General features: G+C 36.9%; 1 protein-coding gene and 1 long non-coding RNA gene across 2 annotated transcripts; both read right to left on the bottom strand.

The window, feature by feature from the left end:
* Nucleotides 1-1,503: 1,503 nt before the first annotated feature.
* Nucleotides 1,504-2,385, bottom strand: LOC145780121 (uncharacterized). The gene is made up of 2 exons (XR_014290603.1): nucleotides 2,268-2,385; nucleotides 1,504-1,732 (listed from the first exon to the last, which is right to left on the bottom strand). It is a non-coding gene; the product is annotated as an uncharacterized LOC145780121 (long non-coding RNA).
* Nucleotides 2,380-13,424, bottom strand: LOC145780293 (uncharacterized; the record flags this gene model as incomplete). The annotated part of the gene is made up of 12 exons (XM_082591996.1): nucleotides 13,376-13,424; nucleotides 12,684-12,864; nucleotides 12,183-12,330; nucleotides 10,539-10,875; nucleotides 8,946-9,206; nucleotides 7,908-8,274; nucleotides 7,198-7,429; nucleotides 5,439-5,586; nucleotides 5,073-5,165; nucleotides 3,756-3,995; nucleotides 3,240-3,335; nucleotides 2,380-2,432 (listed from the first exon to the last, which is right to left on the bottom strand). Coding segments are annotated over exons 1-12 (2,205 nt in total), but the record flags the coding sequence as incomplete, so codon positions are not given.
* Nucleotides 13,425-19,606: the final 6,182 nt, after the last annotated feature.

Here is a 19,606-nt window from a genome sequence, read left to right on the forward strand (position 1 = left end):
GCGCAATGCGCATGCGTAGAAGACAAAGAAAAACACTGATTTGCATTCATTCACGTACTGATGACAAAATATAAGCTTTTAAAAAACAGACGATTTACCTGCTTACAGAAAAAATTCAACTTCACACTAATGTGCAACGCAATAACGAAATGATCTGATCATGATCAATAAATTCTAGTTTGCTTAAATTTGATTAATTAAGATGCAATCTCCAGATCTAAAGAAGTCCGACTTTATATTAAGTTTAGTAAAGCAACCAGCCACTCAGTGTGGTAGGCTACACACATGAAAGCAGTCTTAACATACATTGTCATTTTAACTAGTTGTAAGTCTTAAATTATAAAAAAAAACATCATAAGTAATGACGTAATGTCATACCAATGTCAAATAATACTTTCCTTCATATCGAGCTCAAAAATAGCTGCAGCAGTAAGTTTTTTTGCTCGCACAATTAAAGGAGGCGATGGTTTGTGTGGCTGCAAATTCTTTAATTCAGCTCCATTGGAAATGCCATTGGCCAAACTTTCTCTCGAGGTTAAGTTAGAAAACCGGACCTTTAATGTTTTCTTCAGGACGTTGTTTGCAAGCCTACCGTTTTGATGATATTTTTCTTGATCGCTGTTGGCCAGAGACGGCAAATTTAATAAACTTCCTAAAAAACAAAATTATTCATCCCAATTGGTTTTCAATGTTTCTTGTAAAAAGCTTGATTGACAAGTCATACAATTAAATGAACAATCAAAATTATGAAGTAAATTGAGATTTGCTTTTAGCAGCATGATCGTTGTTTTCTTCACAAATGTTGATACTAACGATCTGTTTTAGCCTAATGCTGCGAGTTTGCTGTGGTAGTAGCGGTTTGCACTAGCTTTAGGAACACAGTTCACTAGTCATAGCACATGATTATTGACCAGGGAAATGTGTTTCGAAAGGCTAGTGCAAACCTTCGCAGTGCATGCTATGCCTTCGCAAAAACAAATATAGTTGGTAGGCCAATGCTGCTCTCTTTCCAACATTTGACACCACAATGTGTTTTGGCACGCGTTTTGCTTTATCGCAAGCAGATTGCGGAAAGTAGATTGCAGCATAAACTTACAAATAAGCAACACTTTTGAAACCGATTCTGAAATCTTGTTGAAATTAATTTATATTTGTTAAAATTCTTTCCACGAGATCAGCAAAAGATTCTGTCAGTTTTGGGCGCTGATTATATGTAGGCTAATTCAGATTCAAAATGATTTGGTAGGCTACTTGATGCTGAAAACCGTAATTGCTTGCCATTGCCAGTGTAAGAAATTATCGCACAACACAGGATCAAAGCAAACGTTAGGCTACAACATAGGTGTAGGAGTAAGAGGTGCGGTTCCACCCATTAAAGAAGAGAGAACTCAATGCTGTTAATTCTGTATCGTTTGATTTTGTGAGAAGCGCTGTTTTAAAATTAAACGTGCTGAATTACTTGATTGTGATGACAAATTTTATAAACAGTAGCCTAAATGAAAAATTGAAGGAGCTAGATTGAATTTAAGCAAAACATTTTTTTGCCCGGGTGCCATCCGTCTCAGGGGTTTGTCACGTGTTGTTGATTTAGCATCAGCTTTAACTGGCTGTTAGTGCTAGAATTGGAAGACTTTTAAACCACGCTTTTTTTGAAGATGACTATGTCAAGGCTCTTGATTTTCAAGATTGAAAAGTACTTTTCTTTCACGCTTCTTCTTGGTCGGTAAAAGGTCTGCCAAAAGTTATCAACATACAAAACGTAAGTGTTGCAACCGGTACACAAATAGTTGTTTTTCGGCAGTCGAGTGTGGCAAAAAATTGACAGCGATAGACACCGTGTATCACCCATGCTACTGGGCTCATCGGTATCGCACCACTAATTCATGCCACAGAGCTCTCGACGGCTGCGTTTGCCAGTCAATTGAAATCTTACCGTTGTGGAAAGAAAGCAACCAAACCAATAGAAATAGTTCCTACTTATTATTAAATATGGTATTTATTTTTTCACTGCACTAAATGAGCAGAGATACAATTGGCCGGAAGCGAGTGTGCGTGGTGCCAGTGCAAACGAATCGTGGGAGACTAAGAAAGAAAACAAGAACAGCGTCCTATCACAAGCGATTAGAATTGCACGGTTAGGACACTTTTACAAACGCTAAAGTTACTCCAATTTATCTGAGCTTGAAATTGAGAAAAACCACTCAATCACTAAGTATCAAACATAAAATATGTTGTAAAGACAAAAAAGGAGTAGTCCATGAACTTACCGACACTACCATTGGCATGAGTGACGAAATAACTCGTGTCGGCAGAAGATGACTTCATAAGGTAAGGATAAGGATCTTTCTTTTTAAACAATTGCTTGAAGTTTGTCATCAAACTTGAATAAACTATGGGATTGACTGCACTGTTGATCGGTAGAAGGACTGTTCCTGTTTGATACATTTCTTGTAAAATATTTACTTGATTGTTAAAATGAAAGTATTCATCCCTTACCCAAGCAAAACAAAAATAACACTTGAAAAGCTTTTGGCTAAACAGCACTTTCTCTTAAGATTTGCGACCATTTTCTAGTAAGTTTTACGTTAGATCAAGATGATTAAAGTCACTGATACCAGAACAAGGAAAGGTACATTTGTAGCCTACATATCAAAAAACAGCAAAAAGAAACACTTCTTATGCATGATTTCAACAACTTTAGAGTTAAGACAAGATCAACGTGTAAGCATGACAAATTATGCAAACAAGTAAATAAATTAGGTAGGCTATGCCTCCATGCCTACCCCACAAGAAAACTCCTCGTGCGCCACTGTGGGTGAGCTACGTGTTTACTTCGGAACAATGCATTATTTTCTCAGTTTTTGACCGCCAGAAACATTTTCACTCCTCATATTGAGGGTCGGCGCGTCCAACTGTTATAATAACTGCTATAAATAAATAACTTTTATTGTTCACTTTATACAGTAAAATGTTGAGGCAATGGGGCAGAGAAATTAAACCTTGCCTAGGGTACAAGATATTCTTGGGCCGGGCCTGCTTATATGTATACTGTTGAAACGTTTTCCATACTGTTGGTTAAGTCAATGAAAAGTGATAGAACGAACGAGAAAATGTGCAAAATGGATAAAAATTGCATGTTTTTTTTCGGTTTTTGGGTGGGCACTTGACCAAGTGCCTCCTTAGACTCACTACAGCACCGTGCCCAATGGCCTAGAAAATCTGAACTTTACATTCCATACCTGTTACGGCGTGCACTACCGGGTGGAGTGGAATGCCAACTAATTTGACCAACATGATGATACAGATGGGCATCCAGCACATAAAATCTGTGAGAACTGCAAATAGCAAGTTTGAAACTGAACCCACTTGTCAAATATAGTTTACAGTTCATAAATATGTCATGTAGCCTAACATACATTACTGTCAGTATTTAAACAGATGTCTGTGATACATAGCAGTAAATAGCTTATTAAATTGCATAAGACTAAATACCATAAGTGCGTTGGCGATGATGGAGCAAAACCAGAAAGCTAAGTAAGATTTAGAAGATTTGTAGTTTTTCTGTTAGCATTGGTTTTGAAAAGATGGTTCAACCAATCAAATTTCTATGTTTAGTAGCAGCAGAAGAGCAGAAAACCAACCACACAACTGTGTTTTAATTCACAAAATTGTTTTTTGACATCGATTCAACGTCTGCAGTGATTGCATCAATGTAAAATTTAAGCGGCAACAGTTACACCCCTGAAGAAACCTACCAAGAATAAATATTTTCTTTTGCATTTTTCTATTGTCTCGCCGCCACTGCTTCGATCTTCGGCGCACACTTTTCCGTACACAAGGCCGGGAAGACGCCTTGTAGATTACTCCATATGCGATTGCTATGTAAGCGAATGCCAGGAAATTGAAGAAAACAATTGACGCCATGTACAGCCACGCGGTGTCGCCCACGTTTGAATAAAAAAAGGGCTGGCACGTTGGATATTGATTGTAAAAACCTGAAACCAACGATGTTTTTTTCAAATAAAATTTTGGTTAATAAACCATCTGCCAAGTAATAAATATTTTTATGTGTTATTCAAAATAAAATCAATAAATTGTATTCGACGGATATGAAAAGGTTTTTAGGCTAAAACTTTTTTCTTCAATTCACAATTCAAATATTGAGTTTGATAGCGTAATGGCCATTAGATTTATTTACCATTACATTTGGCTCGTGTGTGTTTCATTGTGTAAATCAAAATATTTACAATAGCCTCCCATTTCTTCATAGAATATTTAGTTTTTTTCTTTCAAAATTTTTTGCAATTGTAAAAATAGTAAAATTCTCTATACTATAGCCTACTCTGACACCAAAACGTCAAGCATGGTAGCTACCCTATTCCCTGCTTTACTTGAGAAAAAAACAGAAGTATCATTTTCAATGAAACTGGTCTGAAATCTAACTAAGGGTTTCAGATCTAGGTATGAAAGACCTAATAAACAAATGGTCACTAAGTTGGGTTACGGCTCTTCATTACCGACGCCGACACCCATTCCATCGGTCGTTAACAGTCATCCCACTAGCCCGTTGTTATCGAAATTGGAGTGAATGCGTTTCAACCGTCTCTGCATGGGCGTTGAACGTTTTCAATCAACCGTACACCAATGGGTAGTGGTATCTTCCTGCGAGTGTTGTGCTGAAGACCACACCACAGACCGTATCATTAATGATCGTACAATTTTCTTACCACTAACGGTAGAGCAAACACGACGTGTCTTGGGTAATGAGACCAAAGGTTGGCTGCTTCTTACTAGCCTTTCGATGGTACGAAAAGCAGGTTAATTTGGGATAATAAAAGAAAAGTGTAGAGTAGACCATCGACATAACAGCTCAAACAAAGACTGTCATCGAGACGAAAAGTATGATCTTATGTAAGGAGCTGTTGTAGGCTACTGTCTAAAGTGAAACTGGAGTTATAAAGTCGATGGTATAATACGGGTCATGATAGTGATGATGTACTTGATTTGATCGCTAACGTCTGCATCAGATTAAGCACAATGGGTAAGCATCAGAGTAAGCACAATAACCTTACCAATGGGTACAACTTTTTTCTGATACCAATTTGGATGAATAGGGGTAACATTGCTTTTCCACATGTAGTTCATCATTGTTCTCCATTTTAGGTCTGCACAAACAATGAAATTTTAAAAATATGACATGGCTTCTTATTTGTTGTGTAGACCTGTAGGCTTTCCGGCATATTGTATAGGGTATAGAAGCTCTTGAATTTCTGTTAGTAAAGCCATCACAGTAAATACTCGACGTTAGCGGACTTGCAATTGCTTCCATTGAGGACAACTTCTATTGAAATCGTGTTTCTACATTTTTCTTTTTTTTAAACCGCATTATTTTATGATATACTTGTCACAGCACACAATGTACAAAGTAAAAACTACACCTTTTAACTCCAAACTCGACGAATTGTAGGAGAATGTATGAACATTTAGTACTAATGTTTCCATTTCCTTTCTATCTAAAAGGTCGTGATTGAGAAATGGCAATGGATACCAATACTGATCCACAAAATAGTCATTTGCAAAGCGACTCTAAAAAATAAAACTCTTAATGAATTAATTTTGACAAAAAAAAAAAACACAATATGTTATATTTGACATAAAGGCTATAACTTCTGTGTTTTTCTGACCTCATTGATTATGATACGGTACAGATATATTAATCTGCTGGCCGCCGTTGTGGTTTAAGTTTGTGAGCAACGGAGATCGCACCAGTCTTCGAGTTCAAAACACACAGGAAAACAAATCAATGCAGAATTACTCGCAATGAAATGATTAACTGACAAAGACTTACTCATGTGAGCAGGGGAGGTAGTATTAAAAGATATTTTTAGTCTGATTGTTGCAGTAAATTTTGAAAAGACATACTCGACTGATGCGCTAGCTGAGGTTTTTAGCAAATACACTGTAGATCAGTGGTTCCCAACCTTTTTTGGTGTCGGGGCCAAATTTCAAACTTCAGACTACGTATGGAGCCGCATGAAAACACTCAAGTAATTATAACGAAAATTTTAAAGCATGAAAGCATGTACCAACGAATAGCAACACCAACAAGAAAAATAACACAAATCAATTTAATCTCCAACTTGGCATTGGCTTTGAGCTTTAACAAGTTTGTCAAAGCGAGGCGCAATTGCAGAGGATGCAGTAGCTACTTGAGGTGGTCATCGGTCAACCGATTGCGATATTTATTTTTGATTGTGATCATTTTGCTGAAAAGTGCTTCACATACGTAAGTTGATCCAAATACAGAGGCGTTTTTCTGGGCATTGGTTTTCAAGTTGGGATACTTTCCCTCTGGAACTCAACTCCAAAATTCAAGTAGGTCTTTATTTTGAAATAATTGTTTGAGCTCGATATTTGTCTAGCAACTCCAATTGAAAATTATCAGGAGCAGTGGCCACATTAACTGCAATAGGATTTGCAAACATGTTCATCATTGGAAAATATTAACGGAATGAATTTATTTTGATGAGTTCAACCGCCGCATTAACATTAACATTAACATTAACGGTAACGGGAAATGTGTTGTAATACCACCTGCAAGCTGCGTTTTCCAAAGACAAAGCTTGCAAAAGCAATTGCTGTGCTGTACAAATTGTGACAAAACTTGCTATTGCCTTGTAGAGTTCGATTTAGAGTAGAAAGGTGTGTAGTGAATCTAGTGATATCAACAAAAAACGCCAAATCAGCAATCCAAACTTCATCGCCAAGCTGAAAACTGTTAAACCGCGTGCTTTATGCTAATTGGTATTGGTTGCAAATTATTGGGCTTGTTTTTGTGTTGATTTGCCTGTTTTGGGCTTGTTTTTTAGATTCACTTGCTTGTTTTCAAAAAACAACCTGGCATCACTGTGTAAAATGAAAAGTTCAATGACAGTGCAACCTCTACGACACAACGACAATGCAGTTTGTAAACAATTTTGACTTCGTAAACAATTTTGACAAGTCAAAAAATAGCCCTAATTATTATAAATACATTTTTTGTGGGATTTTCAGGGGTCAATGAGAGCCGCAAGAAGGCTAGCTTGGAGCCGCATGCGGCTCTAAGAGCCGCGGTTGGGAATCACTGCTGTAGATAGTAAAATTGAAAAAAAAATGTTTGTTTACATCTTTAAAAAATATAGGTTAAGTTGATCTTACTTGAGGTATCAAAGCAATTGCAATGGAAAGGACCCAAAAGAAGAGAGTAGCAAGAGTAGCACCTCCTAACAATTTTGATTCTTCGACTTTAAAAGGATGCAGCGTACCATACAAGCGATATGATGTCATAAGAAGGAGAAGAAAGACTGATGTCTGGGAGGATACTTGTGTGATTATTCCCATGAAAACGCACATTCTGCTGGTCCGCCATGGACGATCGTCAGAACAATAACTGAAAAGACAAAATAGAGTACAACTTGAAACAAGGCATATAAAGTAATTACTTTTTTATCATTTTTAATTAAGTTTTATGTGGCAAAGTCGAAAAGCATTCCATTTTAGCTAGTTTGCACAAAAATGGGTCCTTCCTGTTCCAGCGAGCGTTGACATTAGCCATGAAGATTATACAAAAGACATGCATATAGGAAAAAGAACACAAGTTGCAGACAGTTGCGTAGCCTGAAAAGGTTGTGAACCCCAAAGCTCCTCTCTTTGAGACGGATGTGACGCCACAATACTTAATTTGGTAACAACAATCAATAATAATAACACGAAGACGACACAAGTATCTTGACGTCACACAAGTCTTAAAGTAGAATTTTGAAATTTACAACCCCGCCCCCTCTTTTGGCGAGGCTATACCCATTACTCACATGATTGTTTTCCCATAAAATTATTGCGTAGCAAAACAGCAAGCCAGCCATACCTACTTGTTCGTCTTCATAGCTCCTTGTATTCCAAGCATTAGGAGATAAAACCCCATAAATAAATCAGCAAAAGCAAGGTTAAGGACAAATGTTCTGTTGCACTTGGCTAGTCTTCCTAACTTTTGAACCTCTCTGTCTTCCCAAAGCTCCTTCGATGTACAGACGATTACAACGACGTTGCCAGTCAGAGCTAATACAGCCATCACCCATACTAAAACCTGGAGTATGGGATTACTGATCATGTGATTTTGCTTTTCTAACGAGAAGCTTTCCCTCATGTCAAACGTTCCAGAACATTCGTCACTTCCATCCTCACAGTCCGTCACCAAATCAAATCGCTGGCTTTGGTTTAAGAAGGGGATGTTTCCATCTTAAGAAAGATTTATTTCGTAGAATCAAAATTTGTGCTGTTTTTTTTTTTCAAAATTTGTAAAGCTAAGTCGTGTTGGATCATGATCACAACATTTTAACCAGCAAACATTTGTTCCTTCATTAGTTTCCTTTTCACTTTTTTAATGTTTGTTGGTTTTTTTTCAGAAAGATAGTCAAACTACAACAAAAAACTTACAAAAACATAACTTTTTACTGCTTGCAATGTTGCATTAGTTATTCTGTTGCTGTCTAAATAAAAACAGACCTGTTTCTCATACAGCCAACAGATCAAACAAAAAATGGAATTGATTTGCAAAAGTAAAAGGATAGTGCAATCAAAAGTAAAGATGACTTACGCAAGTAAAGTAAAAAACATATACAGTATAGCCTATTAAAAACAATAAAATCTAGTGAACTTATTTAAGAACAGTGACTCTACAAATACGACTAACTCTATTAGACAATGTTATTTGTAAAGTGATTGGTGGTACAGAACTTGAAAATAACGAGTAGAAAAAGAAGTAGTAGGAAAAGTAGAACTCTCTTCAGGAGCGACGTTTGTTTTTAACGACAGCTCCTGCAGAGAATTAGACAAAAACTGTAACTTTGAGCTATGAACAACCTTTTACTCGCTATTTACAATATTATTCAAAAAAGAAAAAAACTTACCCCAACAATAGAAATGGTTATTGCAAAATAACTCATCTATCTTGCTTCCGTCACAATTGATGACGTTGTCGCATAATTGCGATGACGTCAGCTTGTCAGAAAATGGTGTTTCATGGTTAATTTCAGATGCATTGCAATACATTGTGTCGTTGAACACGTGGTTACAATATTCCGGTATTCTCCAACAATTTGCGTTGCATTCGTCACTGAAATCATTACACGTTGCTTTGCCATCGCATGATGTTGCTTCGATGTTGCTATCTGTATAAGGTATATCAAACTTAATGACTATCGGTCATTGGGGAAATGTTAGTTGATTAAATATTTTTGGATTTGTGAAGTTTATGCGGCCAATCTTTTTTTAATATAGAAAATTGAGGTAAAATATCGTGAACTATTTTCCAAAGAAAAGTAAACAAAAAAGTAAATAGATGGAAATTTGAAAAGCTGTTATTTTTTAAACATTTAAACGACATGAAGAATTATGCAGAATTACATGCGAAAATGTATCACTGCCATTTTCAAATATCCCTTTGCTGAAAAGCAAGCTTTATTATGTATAAACGATTTTTTTTTTTCAATGTCTCTGCTAAACTAAAGTGAATTTATATATGGTTTTAATCTAGTAAACAGTTCAGTCTTTTGTTAGATTCTTTTCATTTCTCTCATTATTAGATTTGGCATCATGCAATTCTCTGGAAATTCCTTTCAGTTCTTTAGTTTCAGCAATATATAAAAGTTAAGAATGATGTTTATCACTTTTAGCACGTTTATTATTTGCAATGCTGCAGGTATGATTTAATTGTGAGGCTTGTAATAGGCTTTGAATCGGCATGTGATGTATTCTATCTCATCCATTTGTTTTTTTTGGAAAAAGGGTACATATTTGGCCACTCTGTTTCAAAAAAGATTTAATTCTGTTGAACTTGTAAAACGTAAACTATTTGCTGTTAAATTGTAGACTAGATCAGTGCTTTCCTGTCTTTTATAAAGGAGTCTACTTTCTTCTTTGTAAATCATTTTTGGTTTATTCATAGGCGTGAGGTTTAGATAAAGTTTGCAATAAGCCTTGTTACCTAATAAAATGTCTCTAAAATTTCAGCTCTAACAATTTCACTAAAATGGTCTCTTATCTTTACAGGAAATACCATTGATTGATTTCTATTGTTGCAGCAGGCAAATGACTTCGCTAATGTGGTTTTATTTATTTTATCTCCTAATAGTAATAAATCGATGACTTTAGTACCTAACCCAGCTAGCAAAATCGGTCCTGTTTACGTTTAATGTTAATGGTGCTCACACGGACCTGGTTGTTGTATACCAATAGAGTTAATCTTTTGTTATCCGACTTATTACATAAGCACAGTTGATTCAGTTTAGTCTGAAAATCAGCGATTCATTGGTTTTTTACGTTGACTCAACGTCTGCAGACGTTGAACTTGAACATTTGTTTACTAGTATTAGTGGCAGCGACATTGACAAGCTGACCATTGACATTGGCAAAACGCAACTGTAGACAAAAAAAACTTTGACACGCCGGTCACCGACCCAACTACGGTAGCATTCGCAGAGCAAGTTAGTGAGAACTTTTACCTCTGCACTTGAAGTTCTTTGAGCAAAATTTCTCATCGATTCCATCTGGACAATCAACAATGCCATTGCATACGTCACTTCGAGAAATGCAAACTATGTCGTGAGAATAGTTGAGGTATGACGTCGAATCCGAGTTAGTCCTTGGCAATGTACACATAACTTCACCGGTCTGACAACCGCCACAACTTGGATTACTGTTACCCTTCAGTGACTTTTTGGTCACGTGACAAACTTCACCGCAGATCGGATTTGAAATGAAACCAGAGTTCGGTCCATCATTGCCCATGCACAAGCATTCATCAGAGAAGTCATCGCAGTCTATAACGCCGTCGCATACCTTTACAAAACATCACTGCATTTCGTCACAATCTTTATTAGACGTGTAAATTATTGATCGATGTAAAGCGACTTGTCTTACAAGGGATTCCTGCTGCTCAAATTGGCATCACAACAACTTTTAGTATTTGTAAATTCACAAACAACGTGGAGTTTATTTTCACAAACCATTAGCATTGGGAAGCACATTCTCCAACTAGCAAATCAGTTCATTTTTTAGATCGATTCAGGGTTACGTTGAATCAATGTAAAAATGGATTGAATTGCTGAAAAAAAATGCTTGCTAAGAAAAAGAAGAAAAGCATTCAAGACAAAAGCTCAGTTATTGATGATGAAAATAAAATTCCGGTTGTTAATATGTGATATGGCTTGTTCCATTTTAAACATCTCCACACAACATCATAATCCCAGCTAACCCACGTTGTAAACACGAAGGATATTAAATCTCAGTTCATGGCGGAGGCTTTTTTCAAACTACATTTAGATCCCACTACGCGAAAAGGAAAGTACCTTACATTATTAAATCATGTCCTCTCATATCAATTTGAAATTTGTCGTCGTCGTGGCATTGAATTAATTTCTATATCTATTGGGTCGACTTCGACACACACAGTCTAACTGAATCACAGGCCTATTTGTTTTGCGGGCAGACAAGCCTCCTCGGTTAAAACTCCCTATAATTTTTCCCAATTTTAAACATTTGACAACGTTGATGCAACGTTAAAGTAAACTATGATAACTGGATAAGGTTTCCGATAACTCTGTTAAGCCATACGCAGCTTGTTAGTAAATATTGAACAATAATTTAATGTAAGTAATAGCTTCGTAAACGACTACGCCCGACATGAGTGTCAGCAAACACGTGGAGCGGTTTCTTCGTTGGTGCTTCGATAGTACCAAGGGCATAGTCGTTGAAGATGGGGTGCAAGAGGAGCGGTCGCACCCCTGCTACAAAAACAACGCTATTTGGGGCAGAAATGTCCAGTTGTTTGGGCAATTAGCTAATTGTTGCGTTTTTAAATTTATCTTTGCAAAGACAAAATTTTGGAAACTTTTATTTGCACTCCCGTGATGTTTTATTATCATACGGCTATGGCCAAGGGATTAAATATTGTAAAAGTGGACACTAAGACCTTGGTAACACAAGAGTTTTGGGAACTTCTAAAAACATTGGCTTTGCTTAACCTTCTTCTTTGCTAATCTGGTGAAATTCCATTGCGACTTTGTAATCATAACAGGCAACGTTTTGATAACGTTTGTAAATATTCAGTAAACGACACGAACTTGGCAATTAACATTTTTAAATACCTGGTTGAAAGATATAACTTGTTTTCCGCTTAAACATTGAAAGCAATGTCGTGTATCCAGGCGTTTGGCATTGTCGAAACACGCATCAGACCCATCAGAACAATCGACCACATCGTCATGTACTAAAGTTTGAGGCAGAATACACTGTCTGAATACAATAAATACACTATTTTTCAGGGATTTAAATTTTATATTCTGTTGTTCCTCAGAATGTTGGTGTGGCGTTGTATTGATCTGCCTTGTATAAAATTTACCCTAATTTCACCGTGATAAACATTGCCAAACCTGGCGAACGCAAAACTGCCCAATAGGAAACCCATAACTTTTGTAAATACAAATGAACAATCTGAAGCATAAAGCCTTTACGGAAATGTAAAGTGTTCTGTTGCACTAACCAGCAGTTATTTAGATTCTAATGGATAGATGTATTGACACGATCAGCAAGGAAACAGTTCCTAAACGTGCTGGTCTAAACCTGAGCATTGCAAACTGTATCAGTACCTGTCGCTTCCATTCATTTTACACTTGAAGCCTCTTCCAGTGTACATTTCGTCGCTTCCATCCTCACAATCTAATTTTCCATTGCAAAGTGAAGTGATAGGGATCGTTTTAGTCGAGTTTTCGCAGGTTATTGTTCTAATTGCTTTGGAAGAATTCACGTACACAATAGCAAGTAGTAAAACTGCAACAAAGAAGCTTAAAATGTGATCGGGACATGTTTTCTCACGGTGAATTATGGTTGGCGGTTGCACCAATCTATCGCTTGATCGTATGATTAGCGTTTGCTCTGGATTTGGGAGTATGTGAAGTCCGAGCGCAAGTATTTAAGCTTGTAAAGCAGGTGCATACAATCATATATCGTCAAAGATAAACAAAGTTTACCAAACTTGCCATTACTTATTGCACTGCCAATAAATAGTAGACGACATTTTTGTCTTATCCAGGCTCATTCTAGGTGAAGATTCAGATTAAGTGGACGGAGAGGCAAGGAAGTCAATCTTCTTGTCCACCTTGAAACATGTCTTTAAGTGTCTGTGTCCAAGACACAGCGCATGCTCTTTAGCTGTGTTGAAACCGGCACCCTTTCAAGCGCCGTGCCAGGGCGCTCACCACTCGGGATGCAGCACTCGGCACGACACTACTATGAAGATTGACACTTAGTTGATTGCCGAAAGGTAAGTTTTACGACTAACCGTTGAGGCTTGCGGCACCTCCTTTGTTTGCATTGTACAAACAGATCATGTTGGGTTTCTACTGCTGTTAGGATTTTGCTGAAACGTATTTGCTACGTTTTGGCAAATTACACAGATTGCAGCTTATCTTTATGATAAAATAAAACAAATTTAGACATAATAGTAGTGTATGTTTAGATCATAGATGTTTGTGCCTATTACGTCTGCAAAGATAAAGTCGTTCAATTTTTTTCTTCTGCAAATTCAGTTGACTTAATGACTCAGACTACATACATAAAATTGCCTGAAAAACTAGTGAGTGTCTGAGTATTTTTTTTTTACTTCTTAGTGTAGGCCTACTGCATGTTAGAGATATTAAAATATTATTATCGTAATTCAACTTTTTCAAAGAAATAAAAACTAAATAGGCCTTTAATCTGAAAGCCTTCAAGCAATCTGTATAGTTTAAACTTTTCTTGAAAACTTGCACAGGTATAAAATGAACTAACCTGTAATATTAGTAATCATCTGAAAAAACATTCCAAGCTAGGTGACTTCAAGTCTTTGTTGTATCTGCACCAGAATACTTTTATCACCTTGAAAACGAATTCAACATATTTTGTCGCTTAAATCTGCAAATTTTGAACATGATCTGATTGCTTAAAGTGAAATGTGTCTCAAACTAACTTCAAACAAACCTTAGCTGCATTTATCAAGTAAATATTTAACTTTTATACCGCAATAAAAGCTATTCATATCACTAACTTTCAACGCTTTCTTCGGCAAGAAAAGCGTGATGGTTTGACCAAACCTGCAACAATAATACAGGAAACTATGTAAGTTTGGAAGGCCATGATCGCCAACGTCTGTATCAGATCAGGCGCATAATTATCATAGGCCACGCCTCTGACAGAAGCTTGGCAACTCTGCGTGCCTTTGTTCCTTTCCAAAAACTATTAAAATAAAAATGCCTTGACATTCATAAATGTCAGGAAATCTGGCCCAGTGAAACAAAGGTTTTGGGTTTTGATTATCTTAAGTCGAATGCATCAGCACAAGGAAGGGAACGGCAAAAATATTCAGTGAATGGTGAATAGTGAATTGAATTAGTGAAATGTGAATTAGTGAATGAACAAACGTAATCGAAAGCAGCTCGTTGATTACACTTGACGCAAACACCATATTTTTGACGCTCAATGTAAACCACTCCCAGTTCGTACATTCAAGTAACTCGGACGAATCATCCACCCTCACCTGTCAATCATGTCCCTGCACTTAAATTGCCTATTGGAGAGCAATTCGTTAGAAATCTATCTAACCCACCTTTCTTAACCCATAAAACTGACTGCATAGATTATGATGACGTAGTTAAGTTGGCTATAGGGTAGTCCACACTTTCAATAATTTAATAGTCTACAAATTATTTTAGATGATGATGTTGTTTCAACGTCAAAATATAAAAAATGTTTTCAAAACATGTAACGTAAAAACTTGTAGTCAATTGCCAGCGAAGACTGTGGCATATTTATATTAAACATATTCACACGGTGTGTTCTTTCCAATACTTTTCCACGCGTAGTTGTCAAAAAAATGTCACAAGTTTTCCACTGACTGTTGAATTCCAATATTTTTATTTTGAATATAGTCTTTTCAATATCATTTATTATTTGCAGTACTAACAATTAAGCGCTAATACGCAGGCTAAAACCTTTATCAGTTGTGGAAGGGTAAGATTATTATCTTAGTGGAGGCCTACTGAATACTGATGTAAGCTATAAGTACTCTTTACAAATTAAATTTGTAAGGGAGTTTTAAATTTTAAATAGCAATTATAAATTAAACAGTAATAGCAGTTAAATGGGGTCTACGGGAGGAAAAAAGGTTGAGACCCACTGTGTTAGAGGCTACGGGTAGCCTACTATTTTGTTTGTATTGCTCGGGCTGAATAAAGCGTAGGGTACCTACTTACACAGGAACACTCATCATAAACATTTTTACACTGAGCAGTTTCTGCATCATTGCATTGCAACTCACCAACACAAAGCAATCCACTAAACACTGTTTTGAGAGCATATCTAAGCAATAATATAATTATAATAGTGAACATACTCCTTGATAAGGTTCATAGCTAAAACCATAGCTCCATACTGCCTAGGGATAGCTAGGGACTTTAACATTAAAAGATGTCAATAGATGGCACGTAGGTTAAAGCTATTTACCAACCTTCAAGGCTGCTCAAACATATACCTTGATATCCTGAATTCACCACGTTACTGATTTATAAGTAGCCTGTGCCTGTACAATGACCATGTTCAACTTTATTTATATCCTGACAAAAGAGAAACAGTTTCTGACATTGATTCCGTTGAGCTACTAAGCTTAGGTTTTGTTTGCTGTTACTAGGAAGTGCTGTGGCCAGACCAGACTACCAAACATTAACAACTTTTCAACTTCCTTTCTATATTTCGTTCTGTTATTGATAGGGAAACAACAATATCCTACAGACCTACACCAAGCATATGAGATCCTGGCCTAATATTCTGTGTTGATTAAACATTAATCTATTTAAAAAAAACAAAAAAAACACAGTAGACCTACGTTTTACAATCATGTAAAAATTACAAAATAAATTTTCGTTGATAGTTTGAAAACTTTTATAGTTTCTTGAAAATGACGTTTTCAAATTTAGGTAGTCAGCTTTCGCCTGATTAAATTTATTTCACTCGTTTATGCCACGCTTGATTTGGTCGGACAATTAATTTGTATCAAAAATCTAAGTTAAAAATTCAGGTCAGTATTTTAGGACGGACAAAAAGGGACTTGCTCCTGAATTTTTCACAAACTTATATTGTTTTTGTTTTTTTTGGCTCCCAGATCATATTTTACAATAGCGTTTTATATTTGAACGCAACCATTAAATCAATGCACGATTCCTTTACCAGTAGCAGTTGCGTCCAAAATCTTTATTTTAATAAGAATATAGGCTAAGTAGCCAAAATATAAGTACGTTCAAGCAGTGAGCAGGTCTTAGGGGGAAATTCCAACAAAACACAAAGATGTGTAGATCTAACCTATAGTAATCCCATCTTGCAAATACACTGTGAATAAAGTTGCTTTTCTGTGTTATCGCTCCGATCGACCCCCCACCCCCGGATCTGCCACTGAGTTTAAAGCTAAAAATGTATTCATGTTTCGTTCTCGTTAGTGATGTTGGTTTGAGTTTAGAATGAGTCATATAAGAGTAAAGACTGATAATGCATCTACTGTAGGCAGTTTAAGTAATCTGTCCAATGAGTAAACCCAGAAATGAAAATATTCCTCGCTGAGACTTAATATGATTATCGGCTGTTTGTTACCACACTTTCTTTGTTTTTCTAACTAAACACTAGTTGGAGAATGTTCAGTAGACCTTAGGCTAAGTTATATTGCAATTTGCAACTAGTGCTGTGTGAGTACCCCCGTACCATCTTACCCTCCGACATCCACTGTTGGGTCCCTAACTTTTGGCCACAACAACTGCAATGTTTCAAGGGTGTTTTTTTGAACAATGGGGTGTTCCAAACGTAAGCCGTGACGGTGAAAAGATTAGGTTGTGGTCACCAACTCTAAGGTAAAAAATCCTCTCATTGAAGCAGGGCCGGATTTAGCCGATGGGGGGCCCGGGGCACTTTTAGATCGGGGGGCCCCCGTGCAAAAATTTTTTCGCGCCTACGGCGCGAAAAACCACCTCTACGTCTACAGTAGCATCAGTCCAGTACTGCACAGCATTTTGCAGAAACTTTAAAGGCCAAAAGGAAAAAAATAACACAAAATCACATTTTTTTTCACATAGGGGGCCCTTCAAAAGTCGGAGGGCCCGGGGCAACTGCCCCCTCTGCCCCCCCTAAATCCGGGCCTGCATTGAAGACCTTCCAGGTCACTTCGCAGCCACCCGTTGCAGTATCCACACATTCTAAGTGATCGTTTGTATTATTTGGACTTTGCTTAATGAATGTGTGTATTTATACTCGCAACAAAATAAACGCCAATCAATCAATCATTTTAACAAAGAATAAACTTTTTCATATTTAATTAGAAAGAATGGTTAACATGCAGACAATGCAGTGATTTCTATTATATTTTCAATTAGAGTTTGCTGACATCATAAGCTATTTTGCTGTGGTGATCATGGTAGGCTACCATCTTCTTTATGCTTTGGTTTACACAAACGTTCTGGAGTCAGATCGAAAACCCTGACTTTGACTTCACAATTTTATAAAAAAAAAAACATATACCGACTTTGACTCAATGACAACGCAGAGGGCTACCTACGACTTTTAACTGCCAACTTCAACACTTTAAAAAGACACCCTACCCCTGCTATGAGCACACCAAAATGTTTCCTACGGTAGGTACTCTATGGTTTTCTGGTCTTCACTGCACGTTCGCAACGGAACGTTTGGCAATGATCAACGAGTCATTCAAAGTGCTGTGTTTTCTTTGCCGTTTCAAAGACATGTTGACTTGCAAGATTTGCGATTTTCTCGAATTGTGAAAGCATGGGCTACTCTAGTCGCGAGTCACACTCAACTTGATTAATATCTAGGTTAAACGCCTTTTCTCAACAAGAAATTTATACAAGTTCTGTTCTCTCACCTCGTCTTTCAATCATAGCTCAATTAGTTTAGCTCTCGACTTTCTAAACAAAGAAACCGCAAGATCAAGCGGCAGGCGACTTGTGTGACTCTAGGGATGTGCGCTTGGGCAACGCATTTCAAGAAAAGCTCTCTGTTCAGCGGCACCCACTGAATGGAATAATTTACATACGACAACAAGCGAAAACGTCACTCTGTCAATCTTAGAGATCGTCTCTACGTTAATGGTTCAAAGCGCCTTCAAGTAGCTTATGTGAAACTGCCAGGATTCTGCTTGCTAAGAAGCTTTCTTCGTCCCAAGATAAAGATTTTAATGATTAAATTATTTTTTTTATTGATTTATAAGAGATTTAAAATACCAGCTACTTTACTCGTCTAAATCAAAACGACATTCAAAAGATTTAATAGCAATAACATGATAGCGTTTTCAATATCCTTAAGCCACAGAAAAAAAGAGAAGTAAAACAAAGGTTTTTATTTGAAAAAAAAAGAAAAAGCACTAGACTGCTTTAAAATGATGAGTTAGCTCCGAAAAATGCTTCTTTGTGGGCCCTGAATTCATCAAAGATTTAAAAGTACAATACAGGCTGAGCCATGCTTGTCAATATCCAACACTTTTGTCAGTTCACCATAGTTTAGTATTGCAAAAGCTTGTTGCACCCACAAATAAACTTTTTTCACAAAAGCAAGGATAGCAGGCTAGTAGGCCTATTTCTTTTATAAACTCTAACAAAATAATATAGCCTAGATTTTCTGGTTTAAATGTAGGAGCCGTTAAATATAGAACTTTTGCAGCAATAGGCTACAGTATGGTGCATTCACCTTTTTTTTTCAAATAGGCCTACTACTGTCGAAAATACGTTTGACAGACCAAAAATGAGCGGGTTCCTGGAGGAAGGTGCTGGCCGAGAGAAGTTACGAGAGCCGGTTAACACGGCCCTGATTGCAGATCTATTTGTCGTTTGGAAGAAAATTATATTTTTGTTTTTACGTACAGGCTACTCAGCACTCACATCATTAAAATAAGTTAATTTAATGTAGGCTAGTTGAGAAGAAGATTTTTTTCTAATTGGACATTTGACTTTGTTAGTTTTTCAAGCACGTGTAGAAGTGCTATCACCCAGGTCTGGTAGGCTGCTACCGCCATCGATCTACAGATGATGTAGTACGGTCGTTGGCGTCTCTTGGGATTTTCTCCCGGGAAGCAAGCATAAGTTTATTGGGATCAGTAACAGTAACTATATTTTTAAAAAAATTCTTGGATTCGTTGACGCAAAATGCACGCCATGTTCTTATGTTTAAACTTCCAGGGTAGGCTAAGTTTGTTTGCAATGCTCTTCCCCGGTCAGTTGAGCACCTGATTATGACAATCTCCCCTTTACTGTAAGGGAAGGCGGGCAAAACGGACATTTGCTTTTTTGAAATAACTACAACACACAAATATCTTTCTTTTTCTCCATCTTCTAAAACTACTTGAATGAATATTCCACACAAAAAAATTTGAAACTTTCGTGAGACACTCGGTGGCTAAGAGGTCGAAATAGCTTTCTCAGTACTTTCTTATAAAAACTAATCTACTAAAATGTGATGGCAACTAGGTGTTTTTTGAAAATTTCTA

Source organism: Aplidium turbinatum, chromosome 11 (assembly GCF_918807975.1).
Source record: "Aplidium turbinatum chromosome 11, kaAplTurb1.1, whole genome shotgun sequence".
NCBI lineage: Eukaryota > Metazoa > Chordata > Ascidiacea > Aplousobranchia > Polyclinidae > Aplidium > Aplidium turbinatum.